Consider the following 17,175-nt stretch of genomic DNA (forward strand, 5'->3'; position numbering starts at 1 on the left):
AACTGGTTTAGCTCGCCTCTAGCTATTAAATGAAATGCTGGCATTACTCTTGTTTTAGAGAAAGACAAGACATATTTTCTGATAAGAAAAATGACTATCATTATTAATTCAAGAAGCTAATTATGTATCAAAAATCAGTGAATTATGTTCCATATAAGATGCATATTTAATGAGAATGAATTATGCTCTTTACTATATTTCTATTGATTTTCACTGTTCTTATAAAATAAATGTCTTGAGTATTTAACTAAACACATATATCATATTTTAGTATTTGCTTGGACTTGATGGTGATATTAAAATAGATAGGGTTATACTGTCTTTAATTATACATTCCAGTTTGCTTCATACACATGAATAACTAAATTCAGTTATTATCAAAAACTTCAGAATAATTGTTGATTTTCTCCCAAACATAAGTTCATAGAACAAAAGTCCATTCTATGCTTGATGTGTGTGTTTGTGTGTATGGGTGTGTACATGCACATGTGTGAGTGTGTGTGTGTGTGTGTGTGAGTGTGAGTGTGTGTGTGTGTGTATGTGTGTGTACACTTATAGTAATTATCCATTGTAAAGAGAATGAAACAATTAGGAAATATACAATGCTACTTTTTCAAGGAAAGAAAACTATTGAAATTAAAAGCAAAGTCCAAAGAAAAGAAAAAATCTGAAGACCAGAGAGTTGGCCTCATGGATACAAGTCCTTGATGTACAATCCTTGATAACTTAAGTGTGATTCTGGGATCCCAAGGTGGAAAGAGGCAACCCACTTCCCATATTTGTCCTCTGCTTTCACATATATCCTATGGCATATGAATGCCTACGCTATGGCACACACACACACACACACACACACACACACACACACACACACACAGGCACATAGAGTAATACTAAGTTAATACAAGAAAAAGCTTGGTGTTGTACTTATTTCCAACCTTTCTACCAGTGTGAGAATATCATCCATTTTCAACTACATAACACCGAACTTATATATATATATATATATTAAAAATTCCAAGTAGTAGAATTTAATCTTATATCTGTTAATAAGCATAGCATTAGGGACTTCTCAGAATCACATGATTGCATAATGATGTTTATTTTTCCTTACAGGCAATACATTTATCTAACTATTGAACATATAGGTATAGCCATATATGTCATATTAACAAGAAGGATACAGAGATAAAGACTGGTCTTAGTACAGAATGTAAACTCTGAATTAACATCAGGCATCCCAGCTCCATAAATTATAAATGAAAACAAGAGCACTATTCTATAATAACGTGAAGATTTATGAATAAACTACAAGTCCTCTGAAAATATAAGCTGTAAAAGATTTCAGCATTAAGTACTGTGTCCTGGGATATTCATAAATCCTTTCATGGGTATTGCCTATATAAATGTCTCCATGTTTTAACAGCTGTATTTCAAGTGTTGTAATATACAGAAGAATCTTACATATCTATAGTATGTACTAGAAATACTTTGGAATCACACCAATGCTTGACAAGGGCATTGTATTATTAGTGCAGATTAATTACCTCCTGCCTTCGCCCTGATTCTCTCTAATCTCCGTCTGTGAAAATGTGCTGCTGACTTCAAGTAAAATTTTACAACCCAAGTGACAAACACCAAAGCTCATGGTCAAATCCCTGTGGCATCATTCTTATGTCTGAAATGTTGGAAAGCTGTAGTCCCTACTCTGTTTTAGATATCTTGGGTAAGAACTGAATTTGTAGTAGGTGACGAGGTGTGAGTTTAAGAAGCACTCCATATGATGCACTTACCAGTGATTTTTTTTATAAAGTAATCACATCTATTTTGCTAGTTCATGACTGTCCCACTTGGTGACTTTCTTGGGTATAGTCTAGAGAATGTGCCACTGTGTGATTTCGTCTTTGTGCGAACATCAAAAACCTCACTGAAACTTCAAGGGTACAAGGAAATTCCTCTATGGGGGCTCTTGATGCCATCCAGCATAGCTAATGAGATATCTGAGCTTGTTATTAATTCTGAGTCACAGTAAACTTTTAAAAATAAATAAAAGATGTATACTTTAATAATTTAAAAGTATAATACTACAGTATACACAAAGTCAGTAAAGTCTGTGGGCCTTACGTATCCCACTTTTTTTCATAAATCTTTGTCATGGAGCCCTACAGTAAATGACAACCTCAATTTCTGTGGCCTGTTTGCCTTCCCTTCACAGTATTGCTTATTATATACATGTATGTCGCTCACTTTGGTGTTGATTCTGCAAGATGATGAGAAAACTCATAAACAACAGTTTCTACATTTTTGCCTTGTAGGATTACTTTATTATAATTCCTAAAGAAATGGCATGGTTTTCAAATCTCAGATACAGTGTTGTATAGACTACAACTAGCTCTAAAATGAAAAAAGTTGTTCACATTTTCAATATGTACTTTTATTTTAAACAACAGCACACCAGACACAATGCAACAATGGGACCATAATCATTACACTGATAACATTTTTTTTGGACAGGCTAACTTATAGGTCAAGTGGATTTACTACTATCCAGAACTATTTTAAATATTTCCTTAAGTAATACTTTAAAACAAAAATCCTAAATATATACCACTTGAAGACATAATGTGCTTTGCTACTGCTGCCTTTGTACTCAAACGTCATCATTTAAAGTTCCTCAAAGTCATGGCCACTTGTATTCATTGTTTCGGGGTGCATGACTCGTCCCATGAATAAGATTGTACCTGCATTGGTTTCGAAGGAAAGAGAAGAGTGAGATAAAAAAACATGAGACATGAGACATATATTTCCTGTAATCAGTGTTCAAAAAAGTAAAAATATACATTATTTTTATTTTTAAAAGTATAAGAACATTGGAAACAATCTTAAGTATAGATGTCTTCTTGGCTTATGAAATAATGTTGTATTCACATAAAACACTCACCAGTTTTCCTGTTCTTGATAAGAAATAAAAATGGATGGTCGACAATAACCTGAGGGAACAGCACAGCCATCCTGCTAATTGCAATCATTCCTATGGTGCAGAGAGAAAGTCATTACATATCTATGGATGTGCAGAGACTCATGAGAACTTTCCAAAGATATGTCTGTCTCTTTAATGAAAAGGTAACAATCTGCAGAAAGCAGGGTTTTAAAGATAGAAATGTTTTAAAGCATTAACTTTTTTCCATTAATTTATTTATTTACTTTACATCCCAATTGAAGACCTCCTCTTCCCAGTCCCCCTTCACATGGTCCCACCCTCCACCACTGTGTTCTCCATTTTTGAGAATGGGGAAGGCCTCCTGGGCCATGACCCACCCTGGCAAGTCAAGACACTGCAGGCCTAGGCACATCCTCTCTGTCTGAGGCCAGAAAAGGCAGCCCAGTTAGGAACATGGATCCTCAGGCAGATAACAGAGTCAAGGAGAGCCCCACTGCCATTGTTGGGGATCCACATGAAGGCCAAATTTCATATCTGCTGGGGTTGGTACCTAGGCCCAATCCTTGATGCTCCCTGGGCGCCCCCAAGGGTCCAGGTTAGTTGACTCTGTTAGTCTTGCTGTGGAGTCTCTATCCCTTCAGGTTCCTCAAGCCTTGCCCCAAATCTTGCATATGGCATTAACATTTATACTTGCCATATTAAAGAAAAAAAAACAACCATATACAAGTCATTTTTCCATCTATACCAACCAAAATAATGGGGTGATTCACTCTTCCTGTTGTAAAAATATTATCCTTCGTCTAGGATAAATCTTTGTATGTTAATTAAACTGCCCTTTCTATTAAGGGGAAGAAGAAAGAAAGGATTGTCAAATTTAAGTCAGTCTTTTATATTTTCAAGGTATTTCTGTTGTCTGTAGGAAGTGTTGTACACTGCAGTTCTACATGCTAAGAAAGGAAAATTCAGCAGTAAGAGAAGCAGGTTATTCAGGTTCCTACTTATTTGCTATAGTCTGCCTAGTTACCTGATAATTTTAATCATTTTTTCTATAAACTATAAGACTGCTTCCTTATCCTCTCGCAAGTATTGTTATCACTGATGAGGTTATTAATAATATATGCCAGTAAGCTAATGTATCACCATGTAACAGAAAGCTTTCCTAAATTTGATTTTATCTGTTTAACACTTAATGGAAGTGGTCCTAAATCAGTCAGAGGAAGCAGGAAGCGCTATGGTAAATCAGTCTTGATTATCTTGGGAAACCTCAACCATCAAAACGATCAAGGGTGGAGCTGGGAAGAAGGCTCAACCACTAACGTTTCGGCCCACAACTATAAAGACCTGAGCATCCATGTAAAGCTGCGAGGGATCCTTTGCATCCATGTAAAAAGCTAGGCATGGTAGGATGGGGTGCATTTTAATTCAGTGCTGGGGAAGAAGAAAGACTCTTTGAGGGTAGCTGGCCTGCTAGTCTAACCGAATTGGTAAGCTCCAGATTTGGTGACAAAGACTGTCTCAAGAAAGTAAGGTGGAGAGCTACTGAGAAAGATACTTGATGCCTACCTCTGCCTTACAAACGCCCCCTGACACACACACATACCAATGTGTGCACACATGAACATGTATCTATCACACACAAAATGATGAAGGACAATTAACGACTATAATGTGAAATGACATATATATCTATTTAAAATTTTATAATTTGAAAATATTTTCTTAGCCAGGCTGTAGTGGTAAATGCCTTTAATTCCAGCATTCTTGGTAGAGGCCAGCTGGTTTTTGAGTTCCAGGTCAGCCAGCTCTACAGAGGGAGTTTCAGGGAAGCCTGGGCAACACAGAAATCCTGTCTCAAAAACAAAACAAAGCAAACAAACAAAAAACAAAACAAAACAAAAACCAAATAAATTTTTCTTATGAGTATTACTATTAATATTTAAAAGTACTTAAACGTATTTTTATATCTATCAACTCTTATTTGCATGTCTAATTTTTCAAAGCCAACTTTCTACACACAAAAGTTAAGAACTAACTTCCATGAGTAATTAGGAAGAAAAAGAATGTTTGAATACACATTAGGAGAATATAAACATATTCTCCTATGCAAACATCCCTGCAGGAGAACCTTCTCTCAGACTGTCACTCATTGGGAGGCTAGGTATGGACATATTTCACATTCTATTGTGAACATTCTGGCCACTTTAGTATGTTTGACTTCTGACTTGGAATAGGGTGGCCTCTTTGGCATGGTTTCTGGAAGGGATCTCCATTTCCACCCAAGATCACTTAAAAATTATAAATTTGGAAGAAGTAAAAAACATTCAGAAAATGACTTAGTATCTACCTGAGGCTACAGCTGCTTCTGACCCTTCTTCATTAACCTCAATGAAGGACTTGTGAACAGCTTTGGAGAGGAACAGTTCTTTCTTATCTGAAAAGAAGAAATTAGATCATTAGTGACAGACACAAAGAAATATTTGACACTTAGGGTGAGTTTGAGAGCCCTGAGAAACCAAGATACTGATATAAAAAAACAAAAAAGATGATCTACAGCACAGCAGAACTAGCAATGGTATGGTTTAAAATTTGTTCTCATTATATAACTACTTATTAATTTACCCCTTTCTTTCCCTCAGTAATTTCCCTGTATTTATTTCTCTTTTCTTTTATTTCTGTGGGTAGGGGAGCAAAACTCTGCTTTTTGATGGTGAAAATATATATATATATATATATATATATATATATATATATATATATTACCTATTGTTCTCCATGTTGAAATAAGTATAAAGTGAAAACTGCTGAAGATGTAAGACTAAAAATATTCTTTTCTTAAACTTAATTTTATAATAATATAGATGCCACTAACAAGAAAAAATAAAATTGACATCTAGTCTGTAGAAACATGAAAAGGGAGAAAATATAAAATGATATTCAAGTTTGGTTTACTGTCTTATTTGAACATATGAAAATATATTACCTCAGGATTACATTAAAAACACAGATTTTTTTTTAATAAAAGTAAGACCATCTTCTGCATTGAATCTCCTTTCTGCTTACTTTGAAATGAATGCTATTGGGGTATATTTATGATTCTAAACATTCAGATTCTCAGACCCCATAGGAATCAGTACATGATCTTATTGAAAATAGGGTCTTAAAATGAAGTCAGAGTAGAGGACTCTGACTAAGGATGACTCCCCTCAACAAGGGGACTGTGAACTAAGACAGCTACAGAGAAAAGTGGAGATGGACTGTTTAGTTTCATGTGTCAATTTGTCTAAGCTTTAGTGCTTAGATACTTGAATAAACATTCTGGATGTTTCTGGGAGCATGTTTTTGGATGTGAGTTAACGTTTAAATTGGTGGATTTTTCTTATTTTTTCTTTATTATTTTTATTAGATGTTTTATGTACTTATATTTCAAATGTTTTATCCCCTTTTCCCCCTCTCCCCTCCCCTTGCTTCTATGAAGATGTTCCTACTCCCACCCATTCACACACTGCCACCTCAACACCCCGGCATTCCCCTACACTGGGGAAATGACCTATCTAGTTATCCATCTCCTATAAAAGATGAATTTATCTATAAAATTATTTATAAACACATACTGAAAACATATATTTAAGGCCCACTTATACACACATAAATGTACCCACATGTTTTGCATCTCTGTAGAAACATAACTAATGTATGTGCAAAGATAAGTCGATAAGCTGTTATCTATAAGCCAAGGAAGGAGACCCAGAATATTTCAATTTCAATCCCCCAATCCTTTTCTGAAACGAGGAATGGATGTAGGGGAGTGGTGAAGTAGGTGAGAAGAACCAGAAGGAGAGAAGGAAGGGGAAACTGTGATCTGGATGTAATAAAGATGATATATATTATATATATAATATATATAGTTATATACACATATGAATTTGTATATCATATGTATATATAATATGTGAAATAAAATGTATATATTTTATGTGTAAAAATATATATGTATATGTGTAAAAATATGAGTACATATAAATATATATATATACATATATACATACATACATACATACATACATACATACATATAAATGTATCTTTATATCCCACCTTCCCCCAAAATGAGAAAATTCTAATGCTGTCAAAACTTGTAGTTTGGTCTTTTATCTACAGAGCTAGTGAGAACATAAACTTTTAATTTTTGATAAATCATTTTATTAAAATTAAAATTAAATTACATAATTTCCCCTTTCATTTCCATTATTCAATCCCCCCATATACCTCCCTTGGCCTTACAAATTCATGATATTTTAAAACTTTTGTTTTATATATATATATATATGTATATATATGTATATATATATGTATGTTACATATATATGTATGTATGTATATATTTCTAACTACATAAATACAATCTACTCAGACTGTATAATGTTACTTGTACAGATGTGAGTTTAGGGCTGACCACTAGTCATCTGAAAACCAACTTGGAAGTTCTTCCTTGGAAAGATCAAGTTGCCCAGTCTGAGATACTTTGTTGTGGAAAAGGTAGGAAACTATAAAATTTCTTTCAGCTTTGAGTTCTTAACTCTTCCCCAACATGAAAACAAAAGAAACATAAAATGCGTGCCAAGAACTTGTGAAAAAGGAGAAGCCCAGACAGCAGGATAAAGGGTTACTCAAGTGTGTTCTCCTCCACACAGTTCTTCCCTTTTCTTCAATTCTAGGAGGTCTAAGGTAAAGTACAGATAAATAACTGGGTTGTTGTTTCCCAACACCATTTGTAGAAGGTACAGATATACAAAGCGTTGGGTAGATGGCTAGGTTGGTAAATTGCCTGCCACCAAAACTTGACCTGAACTCAGATCCCAAGCACCCACTTGTAAAGGTAAGCATGGTGGGAACCCAGAGCAGAAGGAACACTGGGTGTTCCTGGTCAGCCAGACTAGCCCAGCTAAAGAGAGCCTGTCTCAAAAAAAATGTGGAGAAGTATTGAGGAAGAAACCTTACGTTGACCTCTAGCCTCTATATACACTTGTACAGTGTGTACCTAAACACGCATGTATGCCTGTACACACACACACACACACACATACACACGCACACACACACACACAGAGGCATACAGAAAAAAAAAACCCACAGTTTTTTTTTACCGTTAGCTGCTGAACAACTTATAATTAACTCCAACCTGTTTTCCATTTTCCTTCAAATTTTCAAAAACACATAATTATCTTCCACACACGGAGAACAATGCTCACTAACATTTTTTGGTATGTCTGGTAAACAGCACCTGATTATTCTGAATAGTCATCAAGGTATCTAACAATGGCATCTGTGAATATACACCGAATAGAGATTCGCTTCCTTAGATTATAGTTAGTAATAGTTATGACATTATTAAATAGCCTGTTTCATATATTATTTTTCCTATAAAATACATTTGATGACTAAAAAAAATAAAATGCAACCAAAATCTATGTGAATCATCAAGTATAATTAACTCTCTTAAATCACTTTCTATTTTATTTAACAAAAGAAACATAAACCATTTGATTAATCGGATATCTTAGTTGGTAAAACATGTGAATCCAAAGGGCATGAGATGGATAAACAATTTAGCAGTTAGCTGATAACTATTTTCAAATTCTGATTTTTCTTCATTTGGTCAGTTAATAGAAGGTCATGAATCAAGACAATTATGGCCCTGAAAGAAACCATAAACCATTTGATTAATCAGATATTTTAGTTGGTAAAACAAACACATGAATCCAAAGGGCATGAAATGGATAAACAATTTAGCTGTTAGCTGATAACTATTTTCAAATTCTGATTTTTCTTTATTTGGTCAGTTAATGGAAGGTCATGAATCAAGACAATTATGGCCCTGAAGGCACAAGCAATAGAACCCAGGGCCTCAGGGCAACGGGTGCCTACCTTAACAGCTGAGCCCCATGAAATACTTTAAAGGGGAGTTTACAAAGACACAGAATGCTATCAGCCATATCATTTTGCAGAAAGGAAACTGCCTGCAGTAGCTCTTAAAATCTATTCTAATGTATGCACTAGACACCTGGGAATAAAGAAAACATGACCCCTTTACATGTGGCCTGTGTTCAAGTGTTGGAAGGATAGGGAAAGGTTGATTGATGGACAGTAACTTACAGTTAAATAGGAGTTATGGTTGTTAACTGTAAGTGATAACGTGCTGTACATGTCAAAAGCCTACACTAAAGCATTCCCAAATGTTTGTGGTAATAGCCATTGTTGTTTTGACTTTTTTTTAAACCAAAAAAATGAGTAACTGTTTAAGGAGACAGATGTGTTTAACGTGATGTCATCATTAGTCAAGAGCCACCTGATGAGCCTAATGACTTGAGTTTGCTCTCTGGAACTCGCACAAAGGTGGGAGAAGAGAAGCTGTTCCACAAAGTTGTTCATCACCATGGCATGTACACCATGCACTAGCACATGCATGCACGTATATAATAATAAATGACAAATTTTTAAAAGATTTTAGTGCTGGCAAAACTGCACAGAGGGTAAAGGCACCTGCCCCCTAAGTTTAATGACCCGGTTCAATCCCCAGGACTCACATGATGGAAGGAGAAACCTCACAGTTTGTCTCCTGTCTTTCTCTTGTGTGCTATGACATGTGAATGCCTTCCCCAAATAAGTAAATGAATGCGATTTAGAATTTTAAATTTTTAAAATACTAAAAGGTACATATGTGTATTTGAAATTGTACACGGCGCATGATTAAAAATGCATTTTTTCTATTATTTATGTCAGCTAAAAATACATTTAATTAAATGCAGTAGTGACATATATAAATGGCCATTTCCTAATTTGCAGTGGCTGTCACAATATATCAGAGCAAGGGGATGGGAAGGCTGCACAGGTTGCACGGCTTACACCATTCACAGGAAATGTTTCTGCATGGGATCATCTCATGCAAATGCAAACTGATTTATACCAGGACTCTCCTTCCCTCCCCTCTGCCCCTCTGCCTGCTGCCCCACCCTCAGGGTTATTTCATATTGCATAAGCTCCAGACCTCCACAGGCAGCCTCTCTACACTCATATTTATATTCATTCCATAGTTTCTGTCCTGCACTCTGCTTCACATCATCCGAGTTAAAAATGTTGTTTTCACTTCTGCTTTGCTTTCCCACATCCTCCTTGGCCTTTGTCCTCCCAAGGATCCGATTCTACCCCGGGGAGACTTTTCTTCCTTTCCTCTGCTTCCTGTATCTTTAAATTAGACCTCACCATTCTTTTCCCATGGATGCAGAAACTGATCCTATGAAGCCTTTCTAAGATATGGTACCTGCATTAGTGTCTGTCTCCTCCTGGACGGCCACCTCCCTTAAGGCAATGGCTATGCCATTCATCCGAGCACTCCTAGCCTCTGGCATAGAGATGCGTCTGAAAAGTGAACTCCTGAATAGAGGGCTCGTTTCTGCTGATGTGTGATTTTCTAGTACTAACCCAGCACATTATGCTGTACAGATCCAGCAATTGTTTAATGAGGGGTCTTAGTTCTTTCATAATGTGAGACTCTGGGTGTGCTGTTTGTGAAAACGCATGGACAGCACGGCCACAGTTCTGCTCACAATTATGCCTAAAATGCATCGTATTAATACAAACTAAAAGTTCCAAGAGAAAAGCAGTAAGGGGGGAGGAGGAGCAGAAAAGTCACATGCTTAAAAAGACCTACAAATTGGATCAAGTTTAAAAAATATGGAAATATGCAACCTGGGGGGTAGGAGATGGGGGACTCTCTAGAAAGTACCAGAGACCTGGGAGGTGAGAGAATCTCAGGACTCAGAGGGAGGGTCCTCAGATGAAATGCCCAACAGTGGGGAGAGGGAACTTTTAGAATCCATCTTCAGTGGAAAGACAGGGCTTCAGTGAAGGAATGGGGTTGCCATCTCACAGTAAAAATCCCTAACCCAGAATTTTCCTGTCTAAAAGAACTGCAGTAACAAAAATGGAGAAGAGACCGAGGGAAAGGAGGTCCACTTGGGATACACCTCAAGGGGAGGCTCCAAAGCCTGATATTATTCCTGATGCTATGGTGTGCTTACAGACAGGAGCCTAGCATGGCTGCCCTCCAAGAAGTCCAACAAGCAACTAACTGAGACAGAAGCAGATTTGTTTTTAATTGGATATTTTCTTTATTTACATTTTCAATGTTTTCCCCTTTCCTGGTTTTCCCTCTGGAAACCCCTTTTCCCATCTCCCCTCCCCCTGCTACTATAAGGGTACTCCTCCACCCACCTACTTCCTCCTGCCTCCCCGCCCTGGCATTCCCCTACACGGGGGCATCAAGTCTTCACAGGACCAAGGTCCTCTCCTCCCACTGATGCCCAACAAGGCCATCCTCTGCTACATATGTAGGTGGAGTCATGGGTCACTCCATGTGTACTCTTTGGTTGGAGGTGTAGTCCCTGAGAGCTCTGGAGAGTCTGGCGGTTGATATTGCTGTTTTTCCCATAGGGTCGCAAACCCCTTCAGCTACTTCAGTCCTTTCTCTAACTCGTTTATTGAGGACCCTGTACTCAGTCCAATGGTTGCCTGTGAGCATCCACCTCTGTATTTGTCAGGCTCTGGCAGAGGCTCTCAGGAGACAGTTATATCAGGCTCCTGTCAATATGCACTCCTTGGCATCCACAATAGTGTCTGGGTTTGGTGACTGTATATGGGATGGATCCCCAGGTGTGGCAGTCTCTGGATGGCCTTTCCTGCTGTCTCTGCTCCACACCTTGTTTCCATATTCCCTCCTGTGAGTATTTTGTTCCTGCTTCTAAGAAGGACTGAAGCATCCACATTTTAGTCTTCTTTCTTCTTGAGCTTCAAATAATCTGTGAATTTTATCTTGGGTATTCTGAACTTTTGGGCTAATATGCACTTATCAGTGAGTGCATACCTTGTGTGTTCTTTTGTGATTGGGTAATGATATTCTTACACACAACCAATGGACAGAAACCAGGGACCCCTGTGGTTCAATTAGGGAAAAGCTGGAAGAAGCTGAGGGGGAGGGCACCCCCATAGGAAGACCAGCAGTCTCAACTAACGTGGACCCTCAAGATCTCTCACACACTGAGCACCAACCAGGCAGCATACACTGGCTAGTACGAAGCCCTGGACACATAGAGAATAGAGGACTGCCGGGTCTGGCCTCAGTGAGAGAAGAGACAAGTAATTCTTCAGAGACTTGAGGCCCCAGAGTGTGGGGAGGCCTGGCAGGGGGTGGGTGTAGGGTGGAAGTACATCTTCTTGGAGATAGGAGGAGGAAGAGGAAGAAGAAAAGGAGGAGGAAAGGGATGAAGAACTGTGGGAGGGCAGACTAAGTGGGGTTAATGACTTGGACTTCACCCTGTGACACTGTATGTCAGTAAGAAGCCCTCTGTCCTGCTAGGCCATATGGTTCTCAAGGAATGGCATCTCTCCTGTTCTAGTCATCTCATCCACATCTAACATACTGTACCACACCGATCATGCACTCAGGTATTTAGTGCACTGATTTAGAATGCAAGGAGCATTGAAACAATTTTTACTGTGAATTTTTTTCTCAGCAGGGCAAAGCGAATGGATACCATTTTGTGGAAATGTATGTATGAGTATATGTAGATATGTATTCATGTGGGTAGAAGTGTTTGTATGGATGTACATGTATGCACATAGTATCAGGGCTGAACCTTGGGTGCTGATCCCTAAGAGCTATATACATTGTTTTATGAGATAAGTCTCTCAGTGGCTGGGAGCTCACTAATTAGTCTAGTCTGGCTGTCCAGAGAGCCCTAGGGATCTGCCTCTACCATCACCGCCTTAGCACTGCCAGCCTGATGTTTTAATGTACATTCTAGGGATTGAACTTAGGTTCCCATATTTATGTGTCGAGGACTGTATCTCCCAAGTCTACAAATATTGGTTTCTTTTCTTTTCTTTCTTTTAAAACTTGTTTTTGTTCTTAATGTCAGCACAGGGGCTCTAAACAGCCTTTCCTTCTGGCCACTGTAGGAATTGCTGGTCAGTGATTGGTGCTACTTTCCTCCCGATTGCCAGGATACAGACATTTTGCAATGGATAAGTGGGAAAAGGCCAGAAAACTATAGGCTATCCAGAGAGGAGCTGGGCAGAAAACAAAACCCTTGTGAAGAAAGCAGGGCAAAAGTACTAAGTTATCCATCCAGTTCGATGAGCTAATATTTATTGAGCAAGTCCTTCATTTGTCTTGTTGTACAGGGCGCTGAGACTAAGCATCTGAGGACCATATTCTGCTGGCAGGATGGCCATCTGGCAAGGGCTGGCCTCTACTTCCTTTGTGATATACGTGTCTGAATACAGCCATTTTAAATAGACTTCTGCATCACCAAGGGCAGGCTTAAAATAACAAATGGAGTATCATAGCAGAACTCTAGAAAATAGTGTCTCTAGGCACTACTATTTTTAGTTTCAGCACCACCCATAAAACTTAAGAAACATTTCCCGGAGTCTGACTTCTTCTAGATTAAAACAATGTTTGTTTTCATTCAGATTTTGTTGCAGAAGCAGAACGTATTCACTGTTTGTTCATTCATATACTGAGTAGCTATCATATATACTAGCATACTATAGACACTTAGCAGCCTCTTCCTTATAAAGGAGGTGGGCATAAATAAATGAACACCAGTAAAGTAAATCCACAAATGACCATGACTTCCAGATGCGGTTCATATACCTGGGCAAACAATATTCGACAGTATATTGGTAGGTGATAGGGGCAGTAGGAACATCTTGGAAGAGTGTTAGGTAGGGAAAAATGGGAGAGTACATAGGACCTGAGGCCAAGAGAATGTAAAAGAACCAGCCTAGTGAAGACCAACGGTGCAGGTGAAACCAGTGCAGAGACAGATTCAAACTGAGCATGGTTGGGCTTGGGTATGGGAAGCAGACAGAATGGGGAGCAGGGAGAAGCAGCCTATAGAAATCCAGGCAGCATCCATCAGGAGGTGTCCTACACTTCTTCACTTTCATGCCATGGCAGCACCGTGCTGATCTCTGAAGAAAGAGTGACCTTTCTCACAGTCACAAGCTTTGGAACAGCTTGTCGCTCTGGGGCAAATGCATAAGAAGACAGTCCAAGTAAAAGGTGAGACACAGTGACAGATTTAGGTGTGAAGCCCTACCAGGTACCATGTGAAGAGAAGGAAACTGCCTAGGAAGAGAGAGGGAGGCCAGGCAAGGGTGACAGCTGGGATGGTTCTGGAAGAATAAGCAGACTAGTCAAAGAGGAGGAGGCAAGGTCATTTGACATGGTATTGCAATTACAATGTGAGAAAAGTAGCAGGAGTGACTTAAAGGTCTCCATGGAGTGTGGACTAGGAGGAAAAAGGAGAGCAGCAGACAAATGCTCTTATGGTATGAGTTGTGACCATGATGTCAGAGAGCCAAGGCTTTATCCGGAAATAACAGCATTTGATTGCTTTAAGTTTAGAAGATACTAGTAAAGGGATAATTAAAACGAGCAAATACATCGGGGCAGGAAGATCACATTCACTTTTCAATAGTCAGATAAAAATGTAGGAATAGAGGTTGAGTTGTGGCAATGAAAAGAGGAACAAGCCCTCTGGCTTACAATGCAAGGAGAAAGAGGAACATGGCGAAGGATACAGGAGCTAGGCCGGCATCAATCTACAGTGCTTGTGTTTGACCTGAATATGCCTTTCCCTGTGTCTTTTTAAGTCCTTTATTTTATTGCCTTCTTTATTAAAGCTTGTACTTTATGCTGAAGGATTTAGTAGTCTCTTTTTCTGGCCCCTTATACCATCCAAGAAGATTACCTATTAATCCAAATGTCATTCATTTCTATTATAAAAATAGCCCTCCTCTATACAAGGATCCTTGCTGCCACTATCTGAGCATTTTAAACAGAACCCAAGCAGAAAATGATTCTCAGTAGTGAGCACTCCTTGTTTATTGTATGAGTCTTTATTGTGTTTTATGTTAATGGAATTTAGCATGGGAAGCAATGGATATCAAATTGAGATGAAGAAGTCAACATAATGAATATTGAACAGCCTACCTCATCCACATCTGCATCCACTGAATACTGGGTAAGTTAAATTGATGGGCACTGAGGAAACGTGTCACAGCCAATCTTTGGGACATTTATATTCTACATGGAATACCTGAGATATTAGATGCATGAGTAACAAACATATGAAATAAGATGTGTGATGTGCAGCAAAGAGGATCATAAAATACCAGGGCCTTAATGCCTGGGTTGATGATGTTTGAGCTATCTGGGAGTGAGGTTCATTTCAAATGAAAGAGATTTCCCCGATGCGAGGACCTGGGGAGATAGGAGGTGCAGAGCAAGTTCAGAGTCACCAGAATACAGGCTAAGTAGAACTTGGGAGGGAGGTGTGAGAATTTTTTTGTGGAATGGGCAAGCATGACCACAAAGCAAAGGTTTTGAGCTGGTGCTGCAATGATCTGAGAGTGTTAAGGTGATTAATCTTGGCAGTGGAAGATTGCAGAGAGATTGGAGTCCATTTAGCAGGGTATTGAAGTAGCCTAAGGCAGTAGTAATAAGCATCCAAACAAGAGTGGATTCAAAGGGATAAAAATGAAAGAGGCTCTGCCAGGAGCTTAGCAAAAGATTTCAAAGTCACTTAACTTCTCCTGATGCAAAAGGAGATGACACCCGTTGTCTGTTTTCCTTTCCGTCCATAATTTAAGAATCTTGCAGTTTACAATGATGGACTGTTCCTTGACTGCTTTCAAATTTGCAGGCTGACTATACTATCAACTTGTTGTTTAAATAGTTTTTCTAAAATATGAAATAAAATTTTTGTTGACAAAGTAACACGTGTACAAGGTTATATTACAAATGGTACTAAGATCTGTAAGAGAAAAAAATTTTAGGTGGGTGAGATGTTTCTATGGGTAAAGTATGTGCTGTAGAATTATGGGGACCTGAGTTCTGAGCTCTAGTTCTCATGTGAAAAATACAATACTCATGTGGCACGATACACAATCATCCCAGCTCTAAGAAGAGACAAATGGATCCCAGAAGCTTGCTGGGCAACCGGTGTAGCTCAAATGACAATGGCTAGATTCAGCGGGAGATTATTCATAAAGATGGAGAGGAAAAGAGGAAGACACCCAGGGTTCCTTTAGTATCCACATATTTACATGTGAATGCTTAGCAACACACACACACACACACACAGACACATACACACACACACACCCCATCACACACCACACAATACATGCATACACCTCATCACACATACCCCATCGCCCATCACAAACACACACACAACCATCACATACACTTCATCACACATTACACACACACACACACATATCATCATCATCATCATCATCATCATCTTTATCATCACATACACACCCCATCACACACACTCTATCACACACACTCCATTACACATCACACACACACACACCATCACACACGTACCATCACATCACACATCTCATGCACAAACACACACACACACACACACACACACACACACACACACACACACAGCATCTCACATGCACATATGTAAAAATAACAACAAAATGAACATTCCTCTCTCACCAGGAAACATATATCCCTATTCTAGAGCGAAGAAATGCTGTTACTTTCTAAATCGCTCAGAAATAATCTCAGCATTCAAATACTTCTTTCTATTCAGATTCAAAGACATCTATACTGATTCTATTCAGTCTTTTGCAAGGGGTCCTAACTGACTTTTGATTTACTTCCTTCTTTCTTCCCATTATGCTTTCTCTAATCCATGATTTCCCACACTCTGGTCACTGATGACGTTTAGGATTGGGTAGTTAGTCATATTTAAACTAGGATTGTTTCCTACTGTGATGGACAAGAAGCTCTTGAGCTATTGCTGACTCTTCTCTGTGATTGATGTGGAAAAGAAACTTGACTTTTTGAGAACTTTTGTTTCGACAAACATTTTTCTCAATCTTATAATAAATTAGGCTGCTATGTCTTTCTTCCATAAGCCTTCCAAACTTTGGAGCTAGAGACATGGCTCAGGGGCTAGGAGCACTAGCTACTTTCCAAAGTACCCAGATTTGATTCCTAACAGCAACATGGCAGGTAACAACTTTATAACTCTAGCCCTAGACGACCTGCTACTTTCTTATGTCCTTGGTGGGCACTGCGCCCATGTGGCACACAAATATACTTTCAAGTTATACACCCTTACAAATAAAAATAA

General features: G+C 38.5%; 1 protein-coding gene across 2 annotated transcripts in view; it reads right to left on the minus strand.

Moving 5' to 3' along the window:
- Positions 1 to 1,028: 1,028 nt before the first annotated feature.
- Positions 1,029 to 17,175, minus strand: part of Serpini1 (serpin family I member 1) — an 82,654-nt gene continuing 66,507 nt past the window's right edge. Inside the window, exons 7-9 of one of the 2 annotated variants that reach the window (XM_032898235.1) lie at positions 5,286 to 5,372; positions 2,942 to 3,031; positions 1,029 to 2,741 (exon numbers count right to left, since the gene is read on the minus strand). In XM_032898235.1, coding sequence (XP_032754126.1) covers positions 2,665 to 2,741; positions 2,942 to 3,031; positions 5,286 to 5,372 — 254 coding nt within the window. In that variant the 3' untranslated portion in view covers positions 1,029 to 2,664. The remainder of the gene's footprint in view (positions 2,742 to 2,941; positions 3,032 to 5,285; positions 5,373 to 17,175) is intronic. The other variant, XM_032898236.1, reaches the window with a different exon arrangement.

This window comes from Rattus rattus, chromosome 3 (assembly GCF_011064425.1).
Source record: "Rattus rattus isolate New Zealand chromosome 3, Rrattus_CSIRO_v1, whole genome shotgun sequence".
NCBI lineage: Eukaryota > Metazoa > Chordata > Mammalia > Rodentia > Muridae > Rattus > Rattus rattus.